The 20,446-nt window shown below is 37.7% G+C and overlaps 1 protein-coding gene and 1 long non-coding RNA gene across 2 annotated transcripts; one reads left to right on the top strand and one right to left on the bottom strand.

Moving 5' to 3' along the window:
• Positions 1-578: 578 nt before the first annotated feature.
• LOC148067668 (cell adhesion molecule CEACAM6-like) lies at positions 579-4,459 on the bottom strand. Its single transcript, XM_087806305.1, has 5 exons — positions 4,411-4,459; positions 4,019-4,342; positions 3,565-3,840; positions 2,539-2,787; positions 579-586 (listed from the first exon to the last, which is right to left on the bottom strand). The coding sequence occupies exons 1-5, from the start codon at positions 4,457-4,459 to the stop codon at positions 579-581; spliced, it is 906 nt and encodes a 301-aa protein (XP_087662431.1).
• An 11,353-nt stretch (positions 4,460-15,812) lies between these two features.
• On the top strand, positions 15,813-16,760 carry LOC148067667 (uncharacterized). The gene is made up of 4 exons (XR_015713209.1): positions 15,813-15,920; positions 16,001-16,023; positions 16,200-16,267; positions 16,735-16,760. It is a non-coding gene; the product is annotated as an uncharacterized LOC148067667 (long non-coding RNA).
• Positions 16,761-20,446: the final 3,686 nt, after the last annotated feature.

Below are 20,446 nucleotides of genomic sequence, written 5' to 3'. Positions count from 1 at the left end.
ACATCATGTGTTTAACTTGTGACAGTGTGGCCTTCAAGAACCGGAAGATTTTAGTTTTTTGGCAACCTTCAGATTAAAGATGTGAAATATCGTGACGTTTGTAACCAAAAGTTGGAATAGTTTAGTCATCACGATAAACTTAATTTGAATTTTATTACTGCAACAATGTTAACAACAGTTACACACATGTGACCTTCATCCTCTATTTCCATTACATTACAGAAATTGTTATATATTATATATAAATAGAGATTATTATTATTATTATTATTATTATTAGAAGTGTTTGACAGCGAACAAACATGTTTTTAATTTGTATTATTCATCACTAGTTCAACTTTATACTAACATGTTTAAGTCCTTTGATTTAGGATTTGAGTTTTGCATTAGAGAATTCCATGTCTTATAAAAAACATTGAAAGAAAATAAAAATAAAATATTTGAAATAGATCATATCATATTGCCATGCTTCTACCGGGCCGTTGTTGAGAACCTTCTGACCTACAGCTGATCCATGTGGTTCAGAGCTATCCTAAAAGACCCCACCCACCGTGGACATGTACCGTTCTTCCCCCCTCTCAAGATACTGGACAAAAAGAACAAAAGACTCAAAAACTGCTACTACCTAAGTGGTAACTATCTTTGGGAGCCACATTTAGCGCAGTGGCTGTTATAGGTAGGTAGGTAGAACTTTATTGATCTCTCAGGAGGTCTCTTTCGGGAAATTGTTTTTTTTTTCCAATTAGTCACAGCAATACAGCAATTATTCATAAAAATAAAAATAAAAAAAAATAAGAAGAAGCACAAAGAGAAATAAAGAGATAGAACAAGACGATACAATCTTAGTCTAAAGATAAAGAACATAGATCACAGAAAGATAACAAAGACAAAGGATACAAAGATTAACATAGAACAGAACATCATTATACTTTAATTTTGATTTTATGAGGGGCCATCAAGCTAAAATTAAGGAGGGTATAAAGAATAAAATCAGCTTTGAAAAATAAAGGATTTATATTAACTTTGTATATTACTTGTATTTTTTGAAGGGGCAAAAAATATTCACAAAAATGACAAAAAAAGGAAAAATGCCCTTAAAAAACATTTTGTCTTATGGAGACTAGTGATAAAATAAAAGACAAATGCATGATTATTTACATGATCTTAGACCAATGTTGCACCTTGACAGTAAATACTTCTTTTTCCTATGGACACGAAAGACAATACAAACAATAAAGATGTTTCTTTTTAATTCCAGCACATGAAGAAGTAAGAAGTCAAACACAGTGAGTCACAAGAAGAAGGGCAAAGGAGTAAATGTTCACTTTGCTTTCGAATGGAAGAATAGACCTCCAGACTTTGGCTCACCATGACTGACAGCTGGAGTCGCCTGTGCTGGTGTAAACAAAACAAGAAAAGCGGAACAAATGTGTTCGTTTAAAACCGCAGTGAAGTCGGGCCTGCTGAAGGAAGCTTCGTCTCAGAATAGTAATGTGTAATTATCCCCACAAATCTGGGACCCGGCAAAAATAGCCGCAGGTGTTCAACAAGTTAATCAGGTCAGGGATGCAACGCTTTCCTCGCTTCAGTCGGTCCAACTTGTTTCCTGCATTTAGATTAACGTCTCTCAGAGCATGACGGGAACAACTACTGACACACAGGAAGCTGCAACTTTTGTAAGACATCTGAGAAAATAGCTCTGAAGACATCGAGCTTCATGATGATTCTGTGATTTCTAAGACGTTCTCAGCGAACCCTGGAGGAGCGACCACTCTGAGGACTTGTCTTCGAGCATCAACCCTTCCTTTAAACTGTCAACAACACTTTCATTGTGATGTTTTCTTCTCCTTATGACGTCTCTGCTGTTTAAGTGAAGATCATTTCTCAAATAAAGTAACTTGAAAGCATATCACAATAATGTAATATGGTACCTTCTCTGGGGTTTAATGGACGTGTATCCTTTCATATTCACAAGATATATTTCCTAAAAATAAGAATATTTTTCTCATGTATAATTAGGAAGTACAGACTATGATACTCTCAAGTGCAAAATGTGTTTTCATATATTGCAGACTCAGGTGAAAGTTAAAAGTTACAACAATATTGTTTAATTTATTATTATTATTAACCTTCATAATCATTTACATTCAACAGGTTATAACATATGTGGGATTTATATCTTTACGTGTAGGAATGAAAAGTGCTTTTTATTTGAGTTAAATGGAGAACATTCCGTGGTCGGTGGAGTTCTGCTCCTCCGTCATAAGCGTATCGCATCAGGAAGAAAGTGTTGATCGAGAATCTGCGACGGAGAAGAAATAAAAGATTGAATGTTTATTGTCAATAACAGTGAGAATAACAAAGTCCATGACTTACTGCTTGGGTCTATAGTGTCAAACACAGTTGCAGGGCGGCCACACTGATCCACAGGAGTAGAAACGAGAGCGGAGCTGCTGCACAAGCTTCATGGAGTTCAGGAAAAGCATCAGTCACTTCATCTGAGCTGCAGATCATTTCTTATATTCTGAGGCGTCTCACCTCTCAGATTGTGCACTGTGGAATTTCCACGTCGGGTCACAACGTTCCAAGCGGTGCAGGTATAATTTCCACTCTTTTCTTCATCCAACTGCTCGACGATGAAGGTCGACGTGTTCACATGCGTCTGGTTGTCGTTCAGCGTCCAGATGAAGATGGGTGTCGGGACCGAGTCCAACCGGCAGTTCAGAGTGACCGTGCGGCCCAGCGGTGCAGACGTCGGCCCGATGATGGTCATGTTGTGTGGACCGTCTGCACAAAATAGTAAAGATGAAATGTTATTTTAGTTTCATTCTGGTATCACAAGACATCTGAATGTCCAAGATGTGGCCCAAAAACGTTCAACTATCCAAGTGTATTTTAAAGAAAGAAAGAAGATATAGATGTTTCTGCTGGTCGCTGAATTTAGTTACATAAGGATATACATATATACACACTGTCTCAATAACAACCAATGCGGGAAGAATAAAGTTGATATTATCAGAATCGTTTGGTGTTTGAAAAACAAAGAGCAGTATTCGGAGGGCGGGATGCAGTTACTCACAGAGTAGGCGAGGAGGAGTTGTTTAAGTTAAAGCGACAAAATCGACACCATAGAGAATGACGACACGTTTAAAATGTTTCTGAATATGGATGGTAAGTCGGAACACAAAACAAAATCTGTCTTCCATCATCAACATTTTCTCAAGATTAAGAGTTATTTTGCCAACTGAAAGATAAATAAATGATAAATGATCACTTGACTGTAAATCTTTGAGACTTAATTCAGAGTAAAACACAGCTGATATTGACTAAACAGCTGATAAAGAACCAATAATCCAACTTGTTAAGTTTTAGGAAATGAACAATAGAAAAAAAATCTACATTGATTTCTTTTTCCATCTTCTTTAGGAATGTTTTGAAGCTCAGTTTTTTTGTTTAACAAAATTATATTTTCCACTGAATTAAAAAAACACAGTTTATTTGCGCTTGAAAATGTTGAGCCTAAATTTTAATTCTTTCATCAAACTAACTCAACATCACACTCACAATTAACAACCAGGTCGTGGGCTCCGGTCATGGTGCTGACCGGATTGCTGACTTTACACTCGTAGGTTCCGTGATCGGCGCTCTCTACTGGCTCAATGTAGATGGTTGTGTTGTCCGAGGAGAAGGAGATTCTTTCGCCGCGAGCAAGATAAGCTCCGTCCTTCATCCACAACCTGGTCTGGATGGAACCGGAAGCATCGCAGGTGAGGTTGGTGGAGTCTCTGTCTTCTATCAGGGTGACAGCTGGGCTGCGGATCATCACTCCAGATATCCGAGCTGCGTTGATGGACATGAACATTTAGTTTTTGCCATGTAAATACATATTCAATAGTTTTTTTTTTTAATGTTATTTATTTACTCTAAATGCAGTTTTTGCCAACTTATTTTTTTATTTATTAATGACCTTATTACAGCTGTGATAATAACATAGTTTATAGGTCATTTTTTCACTCACCATACACAACAAGTGTTGCGGTTCCTGATTCTTGTTGTCCGACAGCAGGTACGACGATGACTTCATACTCCCCGCTGTCCGTCAGGATCAGGTTCCTGAGCTCCAGGGACCCCGTTGCTCGGTTCAACGTGATCCTGGAGCGATATTCAGGCGTGCTGAAGTTGCCGGAAGCGCTGGAGGTGAGGATCGTCACTGCTCCAAAGGTCCAAATGACGTTGCCGAAGGGTACGTCGGGGGGTCTGAGGCTTGTGGTGAACGTGACTTTCCCACCCACGACCCCATTCATGGTTCCTGGCGGTAGAATGTTGGCCCTCACTTGCAAACCTAAACCAAAGATCAGCCAGATGTGTCACACAAGTTGATGACAAGACACTAATATAACCATAATGTACCTGATAGAAGCAGCACCAAACCGGTTCTGAGCATCCTCTCAAAGTCCATGGCAGAAGAACCAACGGTTCATGTGAGCAGCAACCTGGTCCTGCTTTGCTTTTATCAGAGGCGCCCGCCCAGAACCAGACGCAGTTGAGGAGAACACAAACATTGTTTACGACAGCAGTGTGTACCTTCTTACCCGTGGATCTGGGGGCGTATGTTCACCTGGCTGAACGGCTTTTAGGCTGAATTAGAGCCTTTGATCAATCACCTGGTTGAACAAGCAAAGGGTTCAAAAAGACAAGGGAGGTTTATCTTGTAAATCAAGGTGCTTCACCCGCCAAGATTTGATGCTTCAGAAGCCATTTACAAGGATTCAACTAGAACAACTAAAGTTACTGAGCTAGGGATTGGTACCAAACTTGTCACTGAAACTTTTCCAGGCCTGTAAATACAATAGCAACAACATTGAAAAGTTTTACACAATTTGTTGCTTCTTTTTTGCTTCTGATTCATTTTTACCTTTATCTTTAATTTAACATTTGCACCTTCACTCACCTGACAAAGCGCCTCATGCACTCACACATGGTTTAATCCTGTACTTCAGCCAATAGAACGTTGAAAGTTACAGTTATAGTTCCAGAAAAAAGTTCTTCAAATTGTATCTTTGAAACTTTAGAAATTCTGCCGATAATATTGAAATTATAATTATAATTGGAAAAGCTTGTATTTCTTATATAATCAAAGTTTCGGTCGACATTTGGCCACCAAAGAGTTGTAGTTCGGCACCGGTAAAACCCCATTTGCCTCTCCACCTTATTAAGGTAAGGTAAGGTAAGGTAAAACTTTATTGGTTAGTGCTTTTTTAGAATTGTATTCATCTGTCACATAGTGAATAGAAACTCTCTGAAAACCGACCCGCGCATTACTGACTTTTGATGAGGCATGTTTGCATGAAAATATATTTCAAAGTAAAGTAAATGACGTCTAGAATTAGATTAGATGTTTTTACACTATTCACCAGCAAAGCCTCCTTCCACAATCTCTTGTTGATTCCGCTTGATTATTAATTATCTTTTAGATGTTTTCCTGGAATAATCCAAGAATATAACATCATTAATATCTGGGGGAACCGTCAGATAACATTTGAAGGGATTTATATTTCACTGAACAGCGAAAATTAAGTTGGCAGTTTACCAGAAATCTGAAAGTAACTGACATGCTCAGAGCAGTGCGACTGAGTCACGAGGATGATGATGGTGGTGGGATTGAGGGAGGAGGAGGAAGAGGGGGTGATTTTGTGCAAGTTTTTATGAGCTCTTAAGTGCAGCAGCCGCCGCATTCCTTCAGGGGGAGGATCACGAACGCTATGGAGACACTAGACTTCCGTCAGACTGCTGATAGAATCTGCCAGAATTTAGAAAATTAAAATGCTTCAAATGCTTGTTTGATATCCTTATTGCCTTTCCACAAAAAAAACAACTGCAACTACTGATATGATGCAAGATGTCCCATTTTTAAGCACGATTCTCTTACACTTTTAATGCAGACAAACTTCTGATATGAGATATTTAGGAATTACTGTTAACCCTTAGTCTGTCTTTCACCAGCGACACCAGCCAAGTTCACTTGAATTCTGAAACCTACCTGCCACTCATGTTGAAATCTGAAAGGTTTTAAAAATGTCAGAGCTTGTATATAACTAAAATTCACTTGAATGTGTTGTTGGCTCAAACTTCTTAAGGTTAGTTTGAATTGTAAATGTTAAACTATTTAGATAATGAATTGAAAATAAACTCTGTAAAGATATGGTTGTTAACAATTTTGCTAAAAAGTGAAGTATGACTATTAAAGTCCTACTACGTAGGATTAAAGATATTGTGTCTTGCACCCCCTTGCATTTGAAAAGGGTAACTACAATGTCGTAAAATCACTGATGCTTTTTTTCTGTTTCAGCTGGATTCTCGAACCTCTTGGATACATTTAAATAAAGGCTTTTGTTGTATCTGTCTCTGGTTTAATTTTAATAAAACTTCAAAAAAGTCTCTCGTAATTCATATAAAACTCTTTCTCTGAACTACTGCTGTAGAGACTTTTAAAGCAATCATTAATAAAATGTGAAGAAATTGTGATAATTTTAGCTTAAAGTTAGTATTTGATCTCTTAGTAGTATAAGATAAGAAAATTACTTTTATTTATCCCAAAGTGGGAAAAAAATAAAAATATAAACAGCTTTAGCTTCATAGTATAATTTCCCAGCAAAACCCAACAAAAATCAATCTAGGAAAAGTCAATATGTGAAAGTCGTGGAATGTTGGCGTACAAGGACCCCAAACTTTAAAAAATATATACATCCTTTCTGTGTTGCGCAATTTGATGAGTGTGTGTAAAGTAACATTGATCCAGCAAGTTTTTTTTATCTTAATATTGAGGCAACTTTGTCTAGTTTTTCTTCCAAATTAGCCAGAAATCCCGAAAACTTTGGAAAGTCCACAAAAGCCAAACAAGCAAGTAAAGCTGATTCAGTAAATAGTCTTTCTTTTAACAAAAGGTTTTCTTTAAATTCTTTATGAGCATCTAATGGAAATGTTGGCGACCGTTCAAGTTTGCAAAAGACCCATAATGTTAAAGAATGTTGAAGGTGAACACACACATTCAGAACCAAACCCACCGTTTCAACATACATCAAGAGTATCGGTGACGTAAGTCTCTTAAATGGCCACTCTCTGTGGTCAACAGTATGTGAGACTCTTTACTTATGGATGAATGTCAAGTGAATCATGAGTCAGGGCTTTGGAATTAAAATTGTGTGTATTCAATAAAAATTGTATTTCTAATATTAAGTAGGTTTTAGAAGACTGCTGACATGGTACTACGGATTTAAATCCAATTTGAATCTATTCTCTGTAGAGGATGTATGTTTTATTTTTCTGTGTTTTCAGTTTGTATGCTTTTTATCTGCTTGTGTAGGTTTGAAAACACACAAAACTATTGATGGCTCAATTAAAAATAAGTGTGTGATTGGCATTCTGCCAGTGTGTAGCTGGTGACCCCAAGTTTTTTGTTGGGTTACTGCATCTCTGGCAAAATGAAATGTAAGGCTGTTTTACTTTTCATGATTCGTTTCAAGCCGAGAAAATGTTGGATTAATGAGCCTCAAACTACGTCCCATCTCCATTGAGGCGAAGACACTTTTAAAACTAAAGGAAATAATGTGGACTTTTACAACAAAGGTTTGTGTGGTGAAGGACGGGCGCATGAACTTTATCTACAGATCAAATTACGACCAGAACAGTTTTAATTTCAATCATATAAAAAAGAGATAAGACTATGAAAAATACAATAGAATATTTAAAAACGACATTTTCGCCTAAAATAAAACATTATTTGTTTTTCTCACGCTTATATTTACCCATTTAATACTCAATATTTATCTTTTCATAATAATATTAATTCATAAAATTCATAATGAACTTTGTTCCGGTTTGCGTAAATCTGGCCAAACATGAAAAGCCTGACGCAATATTAACAAATCAGAAGCAACAAAGGGTGTGTCTATCTGTCATTACAGCACCACTTGTCTAACGCTGTGCCTGGGATTCTTCACTCTTGAGCCAAACGTAAGACTGGAGAGTTCTCGCTAAACTTTACAGTAAATTCCCCAAACGCCATTTAATAGGAGGAAATAGATATATGGATAAACTAACACTCTGCTTTCAAATTGCATTGAGTTGCGTCTTCCTTGTAATCCTTTACTATCACGGTCATACTCTATGCTGTTTAAATCCACGTTTGCCAATCCTTAAATTATTTATTAGTTTGTTGATCTTTTTCTATATCCATTGATTGTTTAAAACGAATTTAGATTTTCAGCCAATTAAAAGGTCTCAGATCATTAAATATGGCAGGTTAACATTTTAAAATACAAACATTTAAATAAATGGATAATTAAAACATAATATTTCAGCTTTGACTCTTATGTCGATGTCAAAGATGACAGGTTTATGAAGGTTTAATGAATCAATATTTATCCACAATCGAAGACTGCCATAGATCTAGAGGATGTAGACTAATATCCCACCACATATCACAACAATTCAATATAGACTTGTTGAGAAATTATTAATAAAATCATATATTTTTTAAACTTCATATGTGTGCGAAGAATGCTGATGAGATATTAAATAAACCAGTAGTCAATTGAATAAGCTTTCCTTTTGTCATTTGTCAGAGTCATTGCCTCACCAACCATGAACCTCACCTGAAGTCGAATAATGTCATTTTACAGATGTATTATTTTATCTTTAATTTTAACTACCACTTCAATTAATACACGTGATATGACGATTCTAAGTCATATTAGTTGATCTAGGAAATATTGTCTTCTCGGTCTTCACTGGTAATCCATCATCTGTTTATGTTGGCCTCTTGTGTTCGCCTCTTTAACCACTAGAGGGCGGTGTCCTGCAACTTTAAAGTTGCCAGTCTTAGACTGGACCTAGGTCTATAAAGGTGGTGCCTTTCGTCTTACCCTGAGCCTGGCGTCTCTGACAGTAAAAGTTTTATCTGAGTTCTTATAGCACTGCTTGATCGTTGAATGTCTTCAACCTTGATCGATGAATTTACTCAACATTTTTGGGATTGTTTCTTTGGCCTGTACAGGTAAGATGTGTCTTTGACCTTTTTACATGTAAATGAGTCAAAACTATTATACCATTGGCCCAATAGTATCGGGTCATGATATAAATGATATCTATGAAGGCAGGATCACACTTTTCAGGTCGACTGGATCTCTGTAGCTGAGAAATGTGGCTCACAATGACAGTGGAACTTACAGGGTTAACATCGTGATTACAGGTGGAGCGTCCAAACCTGGGACCACATGCAGTTGTATTTGAGACTCAGGTGTTGCTGCAACTTATAGTTTCTGAGGGCATACATATTCTTTTGTCTGAATCACTGGAAAATAAAAATCATATCAAGGCAGGTACACGTAGACACAAAAGATTTTTTTTTAATAGTGTGCTTGCATGTGCGTTTGTGCGTATATGTGTGCGTGCGTGTGTTTCTCTCTGTGAGATCTATAGAGTATTAATCTATCTATATTAGTCAGGACAAAGAGGCCTCAATTAGGCAAAAATGTAATAATGTCCCATGTCCAATTTACCGTGTTTGTTTCTTAGTAAGGTCCAAGTAGGGGAGAAATCTTGTTTGCTAACTGTGTGGGAATTGAAGAGGTCCAGAAGATCCCAATGTCAATTCAAATATGTCCAATTACAACAACGTTTATACCATATACCACAACATTTTAGCTCCGTTTACGGTCATGAGTTTTCTGGTTTACTTGAGACACACTATTCTTTTCTCATGTATATGTTTCTCATTTCCTTGTTTTCCTTTCCTTCCAACCCTTGCTTAAGCAAACCTACGCACTTGACATACCTGAGCATGGCCATGAATTTTATATATTGTGTAAAATGGAGTCACTTTATAGATGAATAACTTGTTTTTATTTCTTCCTTGATTGATTATTAACCTGTAATGATATTTATTGATGGCTGTTTGGCTCTTGTTCTATCACATCAGTGGATGATAAATCAACATATTCTTCCTCTCCTAAACCACAGGCGCGGAACTACAATTTTTACGACTTCCCTGAGGTCAGCCCTCCAACCATCCGACCTCATAGACGTCCCCGTCACTGCAGAAGTGAGCGCCACTCAGTGGTTTGGACAGAGCTTCACTGCTAGAACAAGCATTCAAGAAGCGTCATTGACACATCACTGGAGTTTTGGTTGTTCTATAAACTGAACGTCTTTCATCAGTTATGGTTAATTCGCCGCTTTTAAAGTTTTTAAATTGTTACATCACTTGTATTTCTGTTGAAAGAAATGATTGTATGAATGTATTGTTGTACACATGACAATAAATTATTCCAGGGGCAGATCATTGTAGCATTTGTGTGTTTCAAACTTTTTTTTCTCTGCTTAAAACCATCATCTTTTATTCTCCATAATAGATCATCGTGTATGACTCAACCTTCTCCTGGAACCTCCACAAAATAACTAAGTGGTTCTTCAAGTTCAAGTTCAAGTTCTTTTTATTGTCAAATATGGATGTATTAAGACATACAGCATAAATGAAATTGTGGTCCTCTCTGACCCACGATGTAACACATGAAAAACATAAAAAACATGAATACGGTTGAAAGGACTTAACAACAGACATTAAACACTTAAAACAACTAAAGACTTAACAATTAAAGACTAAAACAGACATTAATTAAGACATTAAATAATAAATAATAATAACGGATGTTGAAGGAAACTAGTCCTGTGTCTCAAATCGCATACTTCTCTTAGTATACTAGAAGTAAGTATGCATCAGGATAGTGTACGTACTAACTAGTAACAAATTCTCAACAGATAGTATGTCTCAAATAAAACACTGCTGCTACGCACTAACAGCAAATGACGCGACAGCTTCTTCTTCTACTTCTTTTTAACGATGTTTGACCAGCTGTAGGAACGCTATCGACACCTGCTGGCAGCACGTTTTGCAAGTTTGGAAGAAGAAATAAAGAAAAAATATGAGTATCGAAATATTCGCGAGATATTTAAGCTGGTATCAGCACCGAAGACGTGTCATCCTTCTACTGCTGCTGAAAATACACCTGTAAGTATATCAATATATATACAATATATATAGCCCTAAATTTCACATACTAAGTAATTGAGACGCACTTACGCACTAAAAACACTAACTTTGAGTACGCTAGTATGCGATTTGAGACACATCATAAGGTTCCTAGACTTTCTCAACAAAAAAGTGAAATGACTGAATCTTTTTATTTTAATCTTGTATTTTGACCATTAAAACAGTCCGTGTATAAAAACCTTTTCATCTTTGTCGATCAGTTCATCCTGAGGGCATGTGTTTAGAAGAAGAAAAAAAAAAAGACTCTACCACGGAAAAAAAACCCATTCAAAAAACATAATGGAAATACAGACAGTTCAGTGGGTAAATCATGAGCTCCCTGGCAGAGGTAATACATCTGTTTGTACAAGAACAACTTCACGCGGCGTCGTCAGTGACGTCATCGGTGCTGAATGTGGGACTTCTTAATGTTCGCTCCATTACTAATAAATCCTTTATTCTTAATGATCTTTTCACAAGAGTTGATTTGGATTTATTATGTCTTTCTGAGACTTGGCAGAGAGAGGAAGAGTTTATTCATCTGAACGAACTCTGTCCAGTAGGGAGCGCTGTCCTGGGGAAGCCTCGCCTCTCTGGTCGTGGAGGAGGTCTTGCTACTGTTTTTAGGAAGAGTTTTTCTTGCAAAGTGATTCAGACACAGGAATTCACTTCTTTTGAATCTCAGATGATCTTGGTTGGTTCTACAAGACCTTTCTATTGTGTGTCAATCTACCGTCCGCCTGGTCCTGCGGCGATGTTCTTGAAAGACTTTAGTGACTTCTTATCTTCCATTATTCAAATGGAATCTGTCCTTATTCTTGGAGACTTTAATCTTCATGTTGATGACGTCACATCTTGTTCTGCTAAAGAACTTTTAACTTTAACAGAAGCCTTTAATTTTAATAATGTTTCTGAACCCACTCATCAAAAAGGCCACATTTTAGACTTCATCCCTGAACCTAAGCCTTTGAAAGTTAGGTCTCAGAGGCGTGTCATCTCAGCCGATACTGCAGACAGTTTTTCTGCTATGTTTGACCGTCTTTCCTTTGATGACTGTCCAGACGTGGACAGTTTGATTCACTGTTTCACTGATCATTGTGTTGAAATACTGGATCAAGTGGCACATGTTAAATCGAACTTGAAAATTCAGAAAAAACGGTGCCCTTGGACAAATGAAGATCTCCTGAGTCTGAAGAGACTTTGTCGAAAGACTGAGCGTCTCTGGAAGTTCACTAAACTTGAGGTGCATAGACTACACCTCAGGGATCTGATGACTTCTTACAATGAGATGGTAGAAACTGCTAGATCTGATTACATCAGAAAACTGGTAGCAGCAAATAGGAAAAACCCCAAAGTTTTGTTTGACACGATTAATTCTCTTGTGTAAGTAAGTAAGTAAGTAAGTAAGTAATATATATTTATATGCTCCTCAAATCACGCCTGTCTTCTGTGAAGCTGACAGCAATGCATTGTTGAGATTTTGCATTGACAAAATTAAATTGATCAAAGAGAAAATCTCTCCCCCTTTGTTTGGAACCCCTACTGTCTCTGAGCCCCTCTCCTCCTCTTGGTCCTCCTTCACTGCTGTATCTTTGGGTGATATTTCGGCACTAGTGAACAAGATGAAACCCTCCTCTTGCTCAGATGACGTCCTTCCTTGTAGGCTTTTTATCAAAGTATTTGATGTAATTGGCCCCTGGGTTACCAATATGGTGAACCTCTCCCTTTCCACAGGGGTTTTTTCCAATGCATTTAAACTTGCCATTGTGGAGCCTCTTCTCAAAAAAACAGGCTTAGACCCAACTGACCTCAGTAATTTCAGGCCTATTTCTAAGCTCCCTTTCTTGTCCAAGATCTTGGAGAAGGTGGTGTCTGAGCAGCTCCTAAGCTTTGGAACGATCTTCCTCTCTCTTTGCACTTGATGGAGTCTACTGACTCCTTTAAGAAACATCTTAAGACGTTTCTATTTGTTCAGGCTTTTCCCTGTATTTCCCGAACTCCTGTGTTGTTCTCAGTATTATCTTGATCTTTATAGTATGTACTTTTTTGAGTATTGTTTTGATTGTTTAAGCTCTTTGTGACCCTGGTCTCGAAAAGCGCTATATAAATAAATATTACTTACTTACTTACTTACTTCAGGTAGACCTGAAAAAAGAAGCATCCAACGTCCAATGATCACATCACAGATCGAACTGTAAACTCGTTCAACTTGGTCACACCCACTTCTCAAAATTAATTTTACGTGACTGAAGATCGTGTAACCAAATGCTAAAACAAAAGTGGGAAGTATTTTGACACAAAGATAATTGTTGTTACAGGACAACCTTCAACCTTAACTACCTCCTCAACCACAAGAGGGCGCGCTTCTTCAGCTTTCCAGATTCTCTCTGTGAGTCCATAAAAGAGGAGGAGCCTTTCATATCACCCTGACCCTGAAGTCTAATGAGGACAGTTCCAGTTTCATCTGAGCTCATACTTCACCAGCTTGATCAATGGATATTTTAACCATTATTGGAATAGTTTCTGTGTTTTTCACAGGTAAGACGACAAGTTACTTTGGGACCAGGAGACACTAGAAAATACATCAGTGGTTGTTTGTGGTCATGCTTTAGTTTTAGGATGTCATTAAATGTATATTGTGTAGTAATTCTACACACTGACAGACACATTTTCATACTATTCAGAGTGTTTTGTCAATATTCCATAAATCTTTAGGAAAGAATGTATAGCTTTTCATCGTCGTTTAACTTATAATTTGCACAGGTATAACCTTTTGTCCAAACTGTTTTTTAAATTAATTTGATTTGATTTGGTCAATTCAAAACTTTGATTAAGTGTGTTCATTTGTAGCATTTGTTGTCACTCATTTTAATTTTCACGATGATAATTCATATGTCACACAACTGAAGAGGAGCTCATGACTGTAACCTTCTCCTACATTTAAGAAAAAAAAAAACTGTCTTTGACTCTTTACTTGATTTTACGATCAGTTTGTTATTTAACTGTGACTTCGTGAAAATTAAAAAATAAACCAGATCTTCACTTCTTTTGTCTCCTCCAGGTTGGTCTGAAGCAGCTGGTGTGTTACCAGATGACATACACGCAGCAGTAGGAGGAACAGTGATGTTCAACACTTCACTGACACATTATTACCAAGTGCAATCACCAGCATTGGGGCTACAACTCTGAGAGTTCATGGTGAGCATCATCTTCACTCACATCAATGTGTAACATCATGATCATGTTGGTGTCTTGTTCCTCCAGTTCCCATAACTGGTGCTAAACTGACCATCAGCTCTGAAGACTTGCTGGAGTTCAACAGTTCTGTCACATTGTCCTGCTCAGTCTCCTCTAGGTCCTCCCTCTCCTTCCTCTGGCGGAACATCAGCTCAGACATCTATGACAGTGATAAAGTTCAGATCAGTGACGGAGGAGCCAAACTCACCATCCTGAATGTGACCCGCTATGACCAGGGACCCTTCACGTGCACAGTCTTCAATCCAGTGATCCGGGACATCAGTGGTCCAAAGACTCTCTCCATCAGCTGTGAGGAGATTTTTATGTTTCCTCATGTGATGATTAAAAAAATAAAGTGAACAAAAGAACTTCTTTCTCCTCCTCCATATCCAGATGGACCTGATGATGTGGATCTACAGAGTTCACCATCAGAGGAATACTTTGAGAAGGGGTCCAACATCAGAGTGAACTGCTCATCTGACTCCAGACCTCCTGCACACCTTCAGTGGTTTTTGAACGACATCCTGCTGCCCGACACTGGACCAGAACTTCTATTGAGTTCTGTAACTGAGGAGCAGAGTGGACATTACAGCTGCCAGGCCTTCAACAGCAAAACTCTGAGATACAAAACTCAAAAGGTCGCTGTGACTGTGTTGGGTAAGTTTCTTGTTCTATGTTTTTTATTTTACATTTCTTTAATAGTTAAGTCACACAAACACAACTCAAAATGAGTTTCTTTAGTTCGCCTGCTGCCATGTCGGTAGAGACAACCATGGAGAAGTTGAAAAATAAATACCGAAAAAACAGTAAATGGTAATGATTGAACATTTCATATACTTATACAACATCTGGCTGATCGTGAGTCATGGAAATTAAGGACATTTTCCGTGAGTAAAACTGTACCAGGAAGTAATACATTAAAATATGGAATCATAAAGTCAAAGATAAATTGATGCTGTCAATGTATTTATTAGAGGCGGATGGGGTCCAGTCACATGTTTATGAGTAATATTTAAAATTTAAAAAACTCACATAAATCTACTCTGGTAAAAGTTTAAAAAAAAGAGAACAAAATCTAAAATGTAACAAAGGTTAAATTATATATTATCAACATCATGACATTTCTGCATTTCACCTGGTCATAATCTTTTATTAATGTTTTACGTCGTTGAGCATACTAAAACTAAGATGATCACATAATGTTTCTGCATTTTTTTAAACCGTTTTTCTTAGTTGTCTTGGACAAAAGACATCTTATAAGTGAAAACCTTTTTTAACCAAACCAGTGACCTTTTGAGTGAATACATTTTCCTAAATACTATCACTCCCACCTTCACCTGAGGTTGTGTCACTCCTGACCAGACGTGTAACCGCTGACTCAGCAAACAACAAACGTTGTACCTGAATAATATTTCTTTCTTTATTTTATTTACAGTAACTTCATATGTAGATTCAAAGTTAGGTGATACAATATATTTTGTGTCACAGAAACATCAAGTCCTTGTTCTTCTGGCTGCATTGCTGCCATCGTAGTCGTGAGTCTTGTCGTCGTCATCGCAGCTGTTGTGGGAGGATTTTATCTCAAAAAGAGAAGGTGAGTGTATTTCATTTTATTCTAGTTTTTGTTGTTTCAACGTAGTGCAGTTTATAGTTTATTGTTCTCTTCACCAACAGGGAAATTGCTCAGGAAAAACCAGGTGTGTAAAGTATCACATCAGAAATGTATTTTTATTTTCACCAATGTTGTTTTTAAGATCATGTGTAAGGTCATTATGAAAATGTCAGGTAAAAGGTTCATATTCAAACTTACTTCCTGCCAAAGAAGTGAGTGTTTGTCATTATGACGATTGTTTTCCATACTTAATAATTCCAGGAGGAAGAACCACAGACATACTGAGAGTAACAGGAGGACATGATTGGATGGATCAGTCCATGCTCAAGGTACATGTCTCATAAAATGGCTGTTGTGTGTTCACGTTTATATAATCAGTCATGTGAAAATATAGATAAAAGAATGAATAATGATCTGTAATAATGATCTGTGTTGAATCTTTTTAATTAATCTATTTTTAATAAGGTAAGGTAAGGTAAGGTAAAACTTTATTATCACCTACAATAGCTGTTAAATTGTATTTGTATTTTATTTCATCATTGTATCGGATAAAAAAAATGGATTTATGAGAAAAAGTCCTTTATAGTTTTAAACAGTTCTCGTCTATTTTATCCTGCTATATTTAAGAAACCAGTGTTGCTGCAACCTTTAGTTTGTACTAGTGTGTGTGTTAGTGTGTGCGTGTCTGTCTAATCCTAATGTATTATACTGTAGACTCTTAAACAGCTCAAAAAATTAGCTTGAGATTTAACTACTGTAATGAAGTGTGTTTCCTGACTCAACCCTCTCTGATCAGGCCACATTTCAAAGACCTTGTTTCCCCTCATTTGACTGAAACAAACACAAGTGAGCCTGCAAGTAAAACAAAATGAGATTCAACACCTGAAGACTGAAGAAGGTGGGATGCCTTGGCAGTTTGACGGCGTGGACAGATGTTTGTTACATGCTTTAACTTATTTATGGCCATGTGCCATGGAGAAAGTTTAGACAACAGGGTAAATATGGGTTGATCCTTTTGACCATCCGAGACAAGTCACATGTCATCCACCTTAGAGGAGAATAAACAGATGGACTGAAGGAATTTACAATGATGCCAGAACTAATTTGTTGACCAAGACACTGCTTGGATGAGACTCATTGATATGTCCTTATGTATGAACATTTGTAAATGTGTATGGATTTTTGTATAAAAAGTACTGGATTACGTAATGAAAAAAATCGCGAAAGAATGAGAATTAATCTGATTAACATCAATGGTATGATGCCTAACCTCATAATACCTGAAAGTGGTTACACTAAAATTGATGTGAAGTTTTTTGATGTACTCCAGTGTACCGGTGGGAAAGAATCTAGATGGAACGAGTAGATTAAATTATCCTAGGATAATAAGACATGAGACATGAAGTATTGAACAGCTGCAGAGGAGTGATGGAGGAGGAATGAGAAGGACACCAAAGGACCATAGCAACCAATAGGAACACTGAAACGCTTGTCAACCGCATGGGTTTGTCAACAAAAACTTGGCAAGTGTCAAAGTGTGTGCTTCACAACAACACTAAGCTATACCCACCTGTGCTACGGGTGCGCTTCATGACAACTGAAGCTTTCACCACCTGGGCTTCAAAGCCCTCCAGGCTGCTGACTTTTTCTCCTGCCAAGTCCAGCTGTTTCCTCATCCTCAAAACTTTGACGAGAAGCAAGCACCCGTCCGAGGAAGCATCCTGCTGAACTCAGGTCATCCTCATCTCTTTGGCGAGAAGCAAGTGTTTCGTCCCAGCAATCTGCAACTCCGTCCAAAGTTGTGCGACGTGAGCATTCGTGGATCTCAACGCTGCCCTCATCTCTGAGTCACATCTCTGACTCAGAAAGCAAACGCTGTTAATCGTCGAAACCCTCATCGAAAGAACCTTTTCCTCTGGTCCCTCGAAGAAAGAACTCCTTCACCTTGCCCTCATTATTGCCTCTTCACCTTCTTTCTCCTCCATCAATCTTCAGAGTAAGAACCTGAACATTTCATTCCTTATACAGATAAATCGTGTGTGGGGTTTTTAATCTGTTTGTGTTAATTTAGTAGGATTTTATGTAAGATTCTTTCCCTTATTTCTCTCTTTCTTTCTCTAATAAATCTAAAAAACGTCTCGTTGTTTTGCGCATATTCTTTTTAGTGTTGTAATTATAAATTTAAGATCCTCTTCTTCAGTAAATAACATTATTATTGCTAAGCTAGTCCTTCAGATCATGAGATTGATCAAAATATTATTTCACAATTAATTAATAACAACATTAAAACAATTAAATTAATTATTTAATCGTTTTCTCTGTGCTATAAATCAAAGCTGGTTCTCCAATTTCAGGTATACTTACCGTCTCGAAAAGCGCTATATAAATAAATATTACTTACTTACTTACTCACTATAGGCAATTTAAAGTTAAATCTACTTAGATTAAATGATAAACCTTATCACTACACTACTGACCTCTCAGTGAAGGTTTTAGGGATCAGATCAAGAGAAAGGGGACATAATGAGGGCAGAAGAAAATGATAATGTGTGTTACTTTAAGTAAGGAAAATGTTCAATTCAATTTTATTTAAAGTGTCTTATCATAACAAAATTATTTCAAGACACTTTACAGTTGAAGTAAGCCTATAGTGGAGAAAGGAAAAACAGATCCAGCAATTCAACAATGAGCAGTAATCGAAACACTGTGCAGTGAGCAATGGCGAGGAAAAACTTGCTTTTAGATGGCAGAAACCTCGAGCGTAACCTGACTCATTGTCGACGGCCTCCTGCTTTTAACCAGCTGGAAGGAAGGATGGGGGGGGGGGGTAGACAGATGGATAAAGAGAAGAGTGAGGGAGGGTACAGTGAGAAAAGAGGAGAGTATGGGAGAGTCCATGGAGGTGCTGGAGAGAACTCAGGATCTGATAACGTGGTCGAAATCCTGGTTCAGCAGCAGCTCTGGAGGTGGAGCCCTGGGGCCCTGGGAGATAAATAATGTGTGGGTTTAAACTGCACAGGTGATGAATTTAATGCAGAAAAGAAGAATATACAGAGCTCGGTGTCTAAAACTCCTCCAACATTCTCAGCCTATAGCAGTTAAGATAATCAGTAAGGCTAATTATAGGCTTTATGGAAAAGTAAGGTTTTAAGATTGTTTTTAAACATAGAGAGGGTGTCTGCCCTCCGGACTGAAACCGGTAGTTGGTTCCACAGCAGAGGGGCTTGAAAACTGAAAGCCCTGGCTCCAAATCTACATTTAGAGATTTGTGGTATAACTAATAGATCTGAGTTTAAGGATCGTAAGGTCCTAGAGGGTTGATAAGTTTGTATTAGATGTTGAATGTATGTTGGTGCTAGACCATGTAAGGCTTTATAGGTTAAGAGAAGGATTTTAAATTGTATTCTAAATCCTACAGGATGCCAATGTAAAGAAGACAGCACAGGGGAAATGTGTTCGCGCCTCTTAGTCTTAGTAAGGACACATGCTGCAGAATTCTGAATGAGCTGAAGAGTTCTTCTTAGAACATCCTGACAGAAGAGAGTTACAATAGTCCAGCTTGGAGGTAACAAAAGCATGGATGAGCTTCTCAGCAGCATTTAAAGGAAGGAAGTGCCTGATTTTTTAAATGTTACGCAGGTGGAAGGCGGTCTGTGAGATTTGTTCGATGTGTGAGTTAAATGATAAATCCTGGTTAAAGCAGACACCCAGATTCTTTACAGTAGTGCTAGCAGCAGGGGCAAGTCCATTTTGGAAAGCTAGATCATTAGTTAACAATTGTCTGAGAAGAAAACCTCAGTTTTTTCCGAGTTCAGTAGGAGGACGTTTTTGGTCATCCAGGACTTGATATCTGTAATACAGGACTGTAGCTGTGTTAGCTGGTTCTTTTCATCTGGCTTCATCGACAAGTTGGGCGTCATCAGTATAACAGGGAACATTTATAGAGTGTCTTCTGATGAAGTCCCTTAGGGGAGCATATAGATTGTGAATAGGATTGGACCAAGAACAGAACCTTGTGGGACACCATAGCTGACCTTAATGTGTGTCGATGAGAGAGGGTTGACATGTATATACTGCTTTCTATCTGACAGGTTGGATTTAAACCAGTTTAGAGCAGTTCCATGTATGCCTATATGGTTTTCTAGCCTCTGTAGAAGGATTTGGTGGTCAACAGTGTCAAATGCAGCACTGAGATCTAGAAGAACAGGAACTGAAACATGGCCCTGATCAGAGGCCATTAGCAGGTCGTTACTAACTTTTTCCAGGGCGGTCTCTGCGCTGTGGTGTTTAATTCAGTGTCACTTCAAATTGATCATTGTCATGGAGATAACCACACAAGCTGACTCGTCACCACTTTTGCAGAATCTTTGAAATGAAGACAAGATTAGAGATAGGCCTATAGTTAGTGAGAACCTCTGAATCAAGAGGGGGCTTTTTAAGCAGAGGTTTAATTACTGCAACTTTAAAAATCTGAGGCACATAGCCTGATGTTATTGACAAGTTAATAA

The sequence above is a fragment of the Callionymus lyra genome, chromosome 13, assembly GCF_982586985.1.
Source record: "Callionymus lyra chromosome 13, fCalLyr1.hap1.1, whole genome shotgun sequence".
Taxonomy (NCBI): Eukaryota; Metazoa; Chordata; class Actinopteri; order Syngnathiformes; family Callionymidae; genus Callionymus; species Callionymus lyra.
Note: the sequence above shows the minus strand (reverse complement) of the source record. Positions and strands in the feature narration are given on the sequence as shown.

What these genes read in the sequence shown, in the direction of transcription:
- LOC148067668 (XM_087806305.1), bottom strand. Translation starts at nt 4,459, where the DNA reads ATGGACTTTGAGAGGATGCTCAGAACCGGTTTGGTGCTGCTTCTATCA. An exon ending in TTTGGTGCTGCTTCTATCAG is followed by an intron (nt 4,343 to 4,410) that starts GTACATTATGGT and finishes TCTTTGGTTTAG; the next exon opens with GTTTGCAAGTGAGGGCCAAC. An exon ending in CGCAACACTTGTTGTGTATG is followed by an intron (nt 3,841 to 4,018) that starts GTGAGTGAAAAA and finishes CCATCAACGCAG; the next exon opens with CTCGGATATCTGGAGTGATG.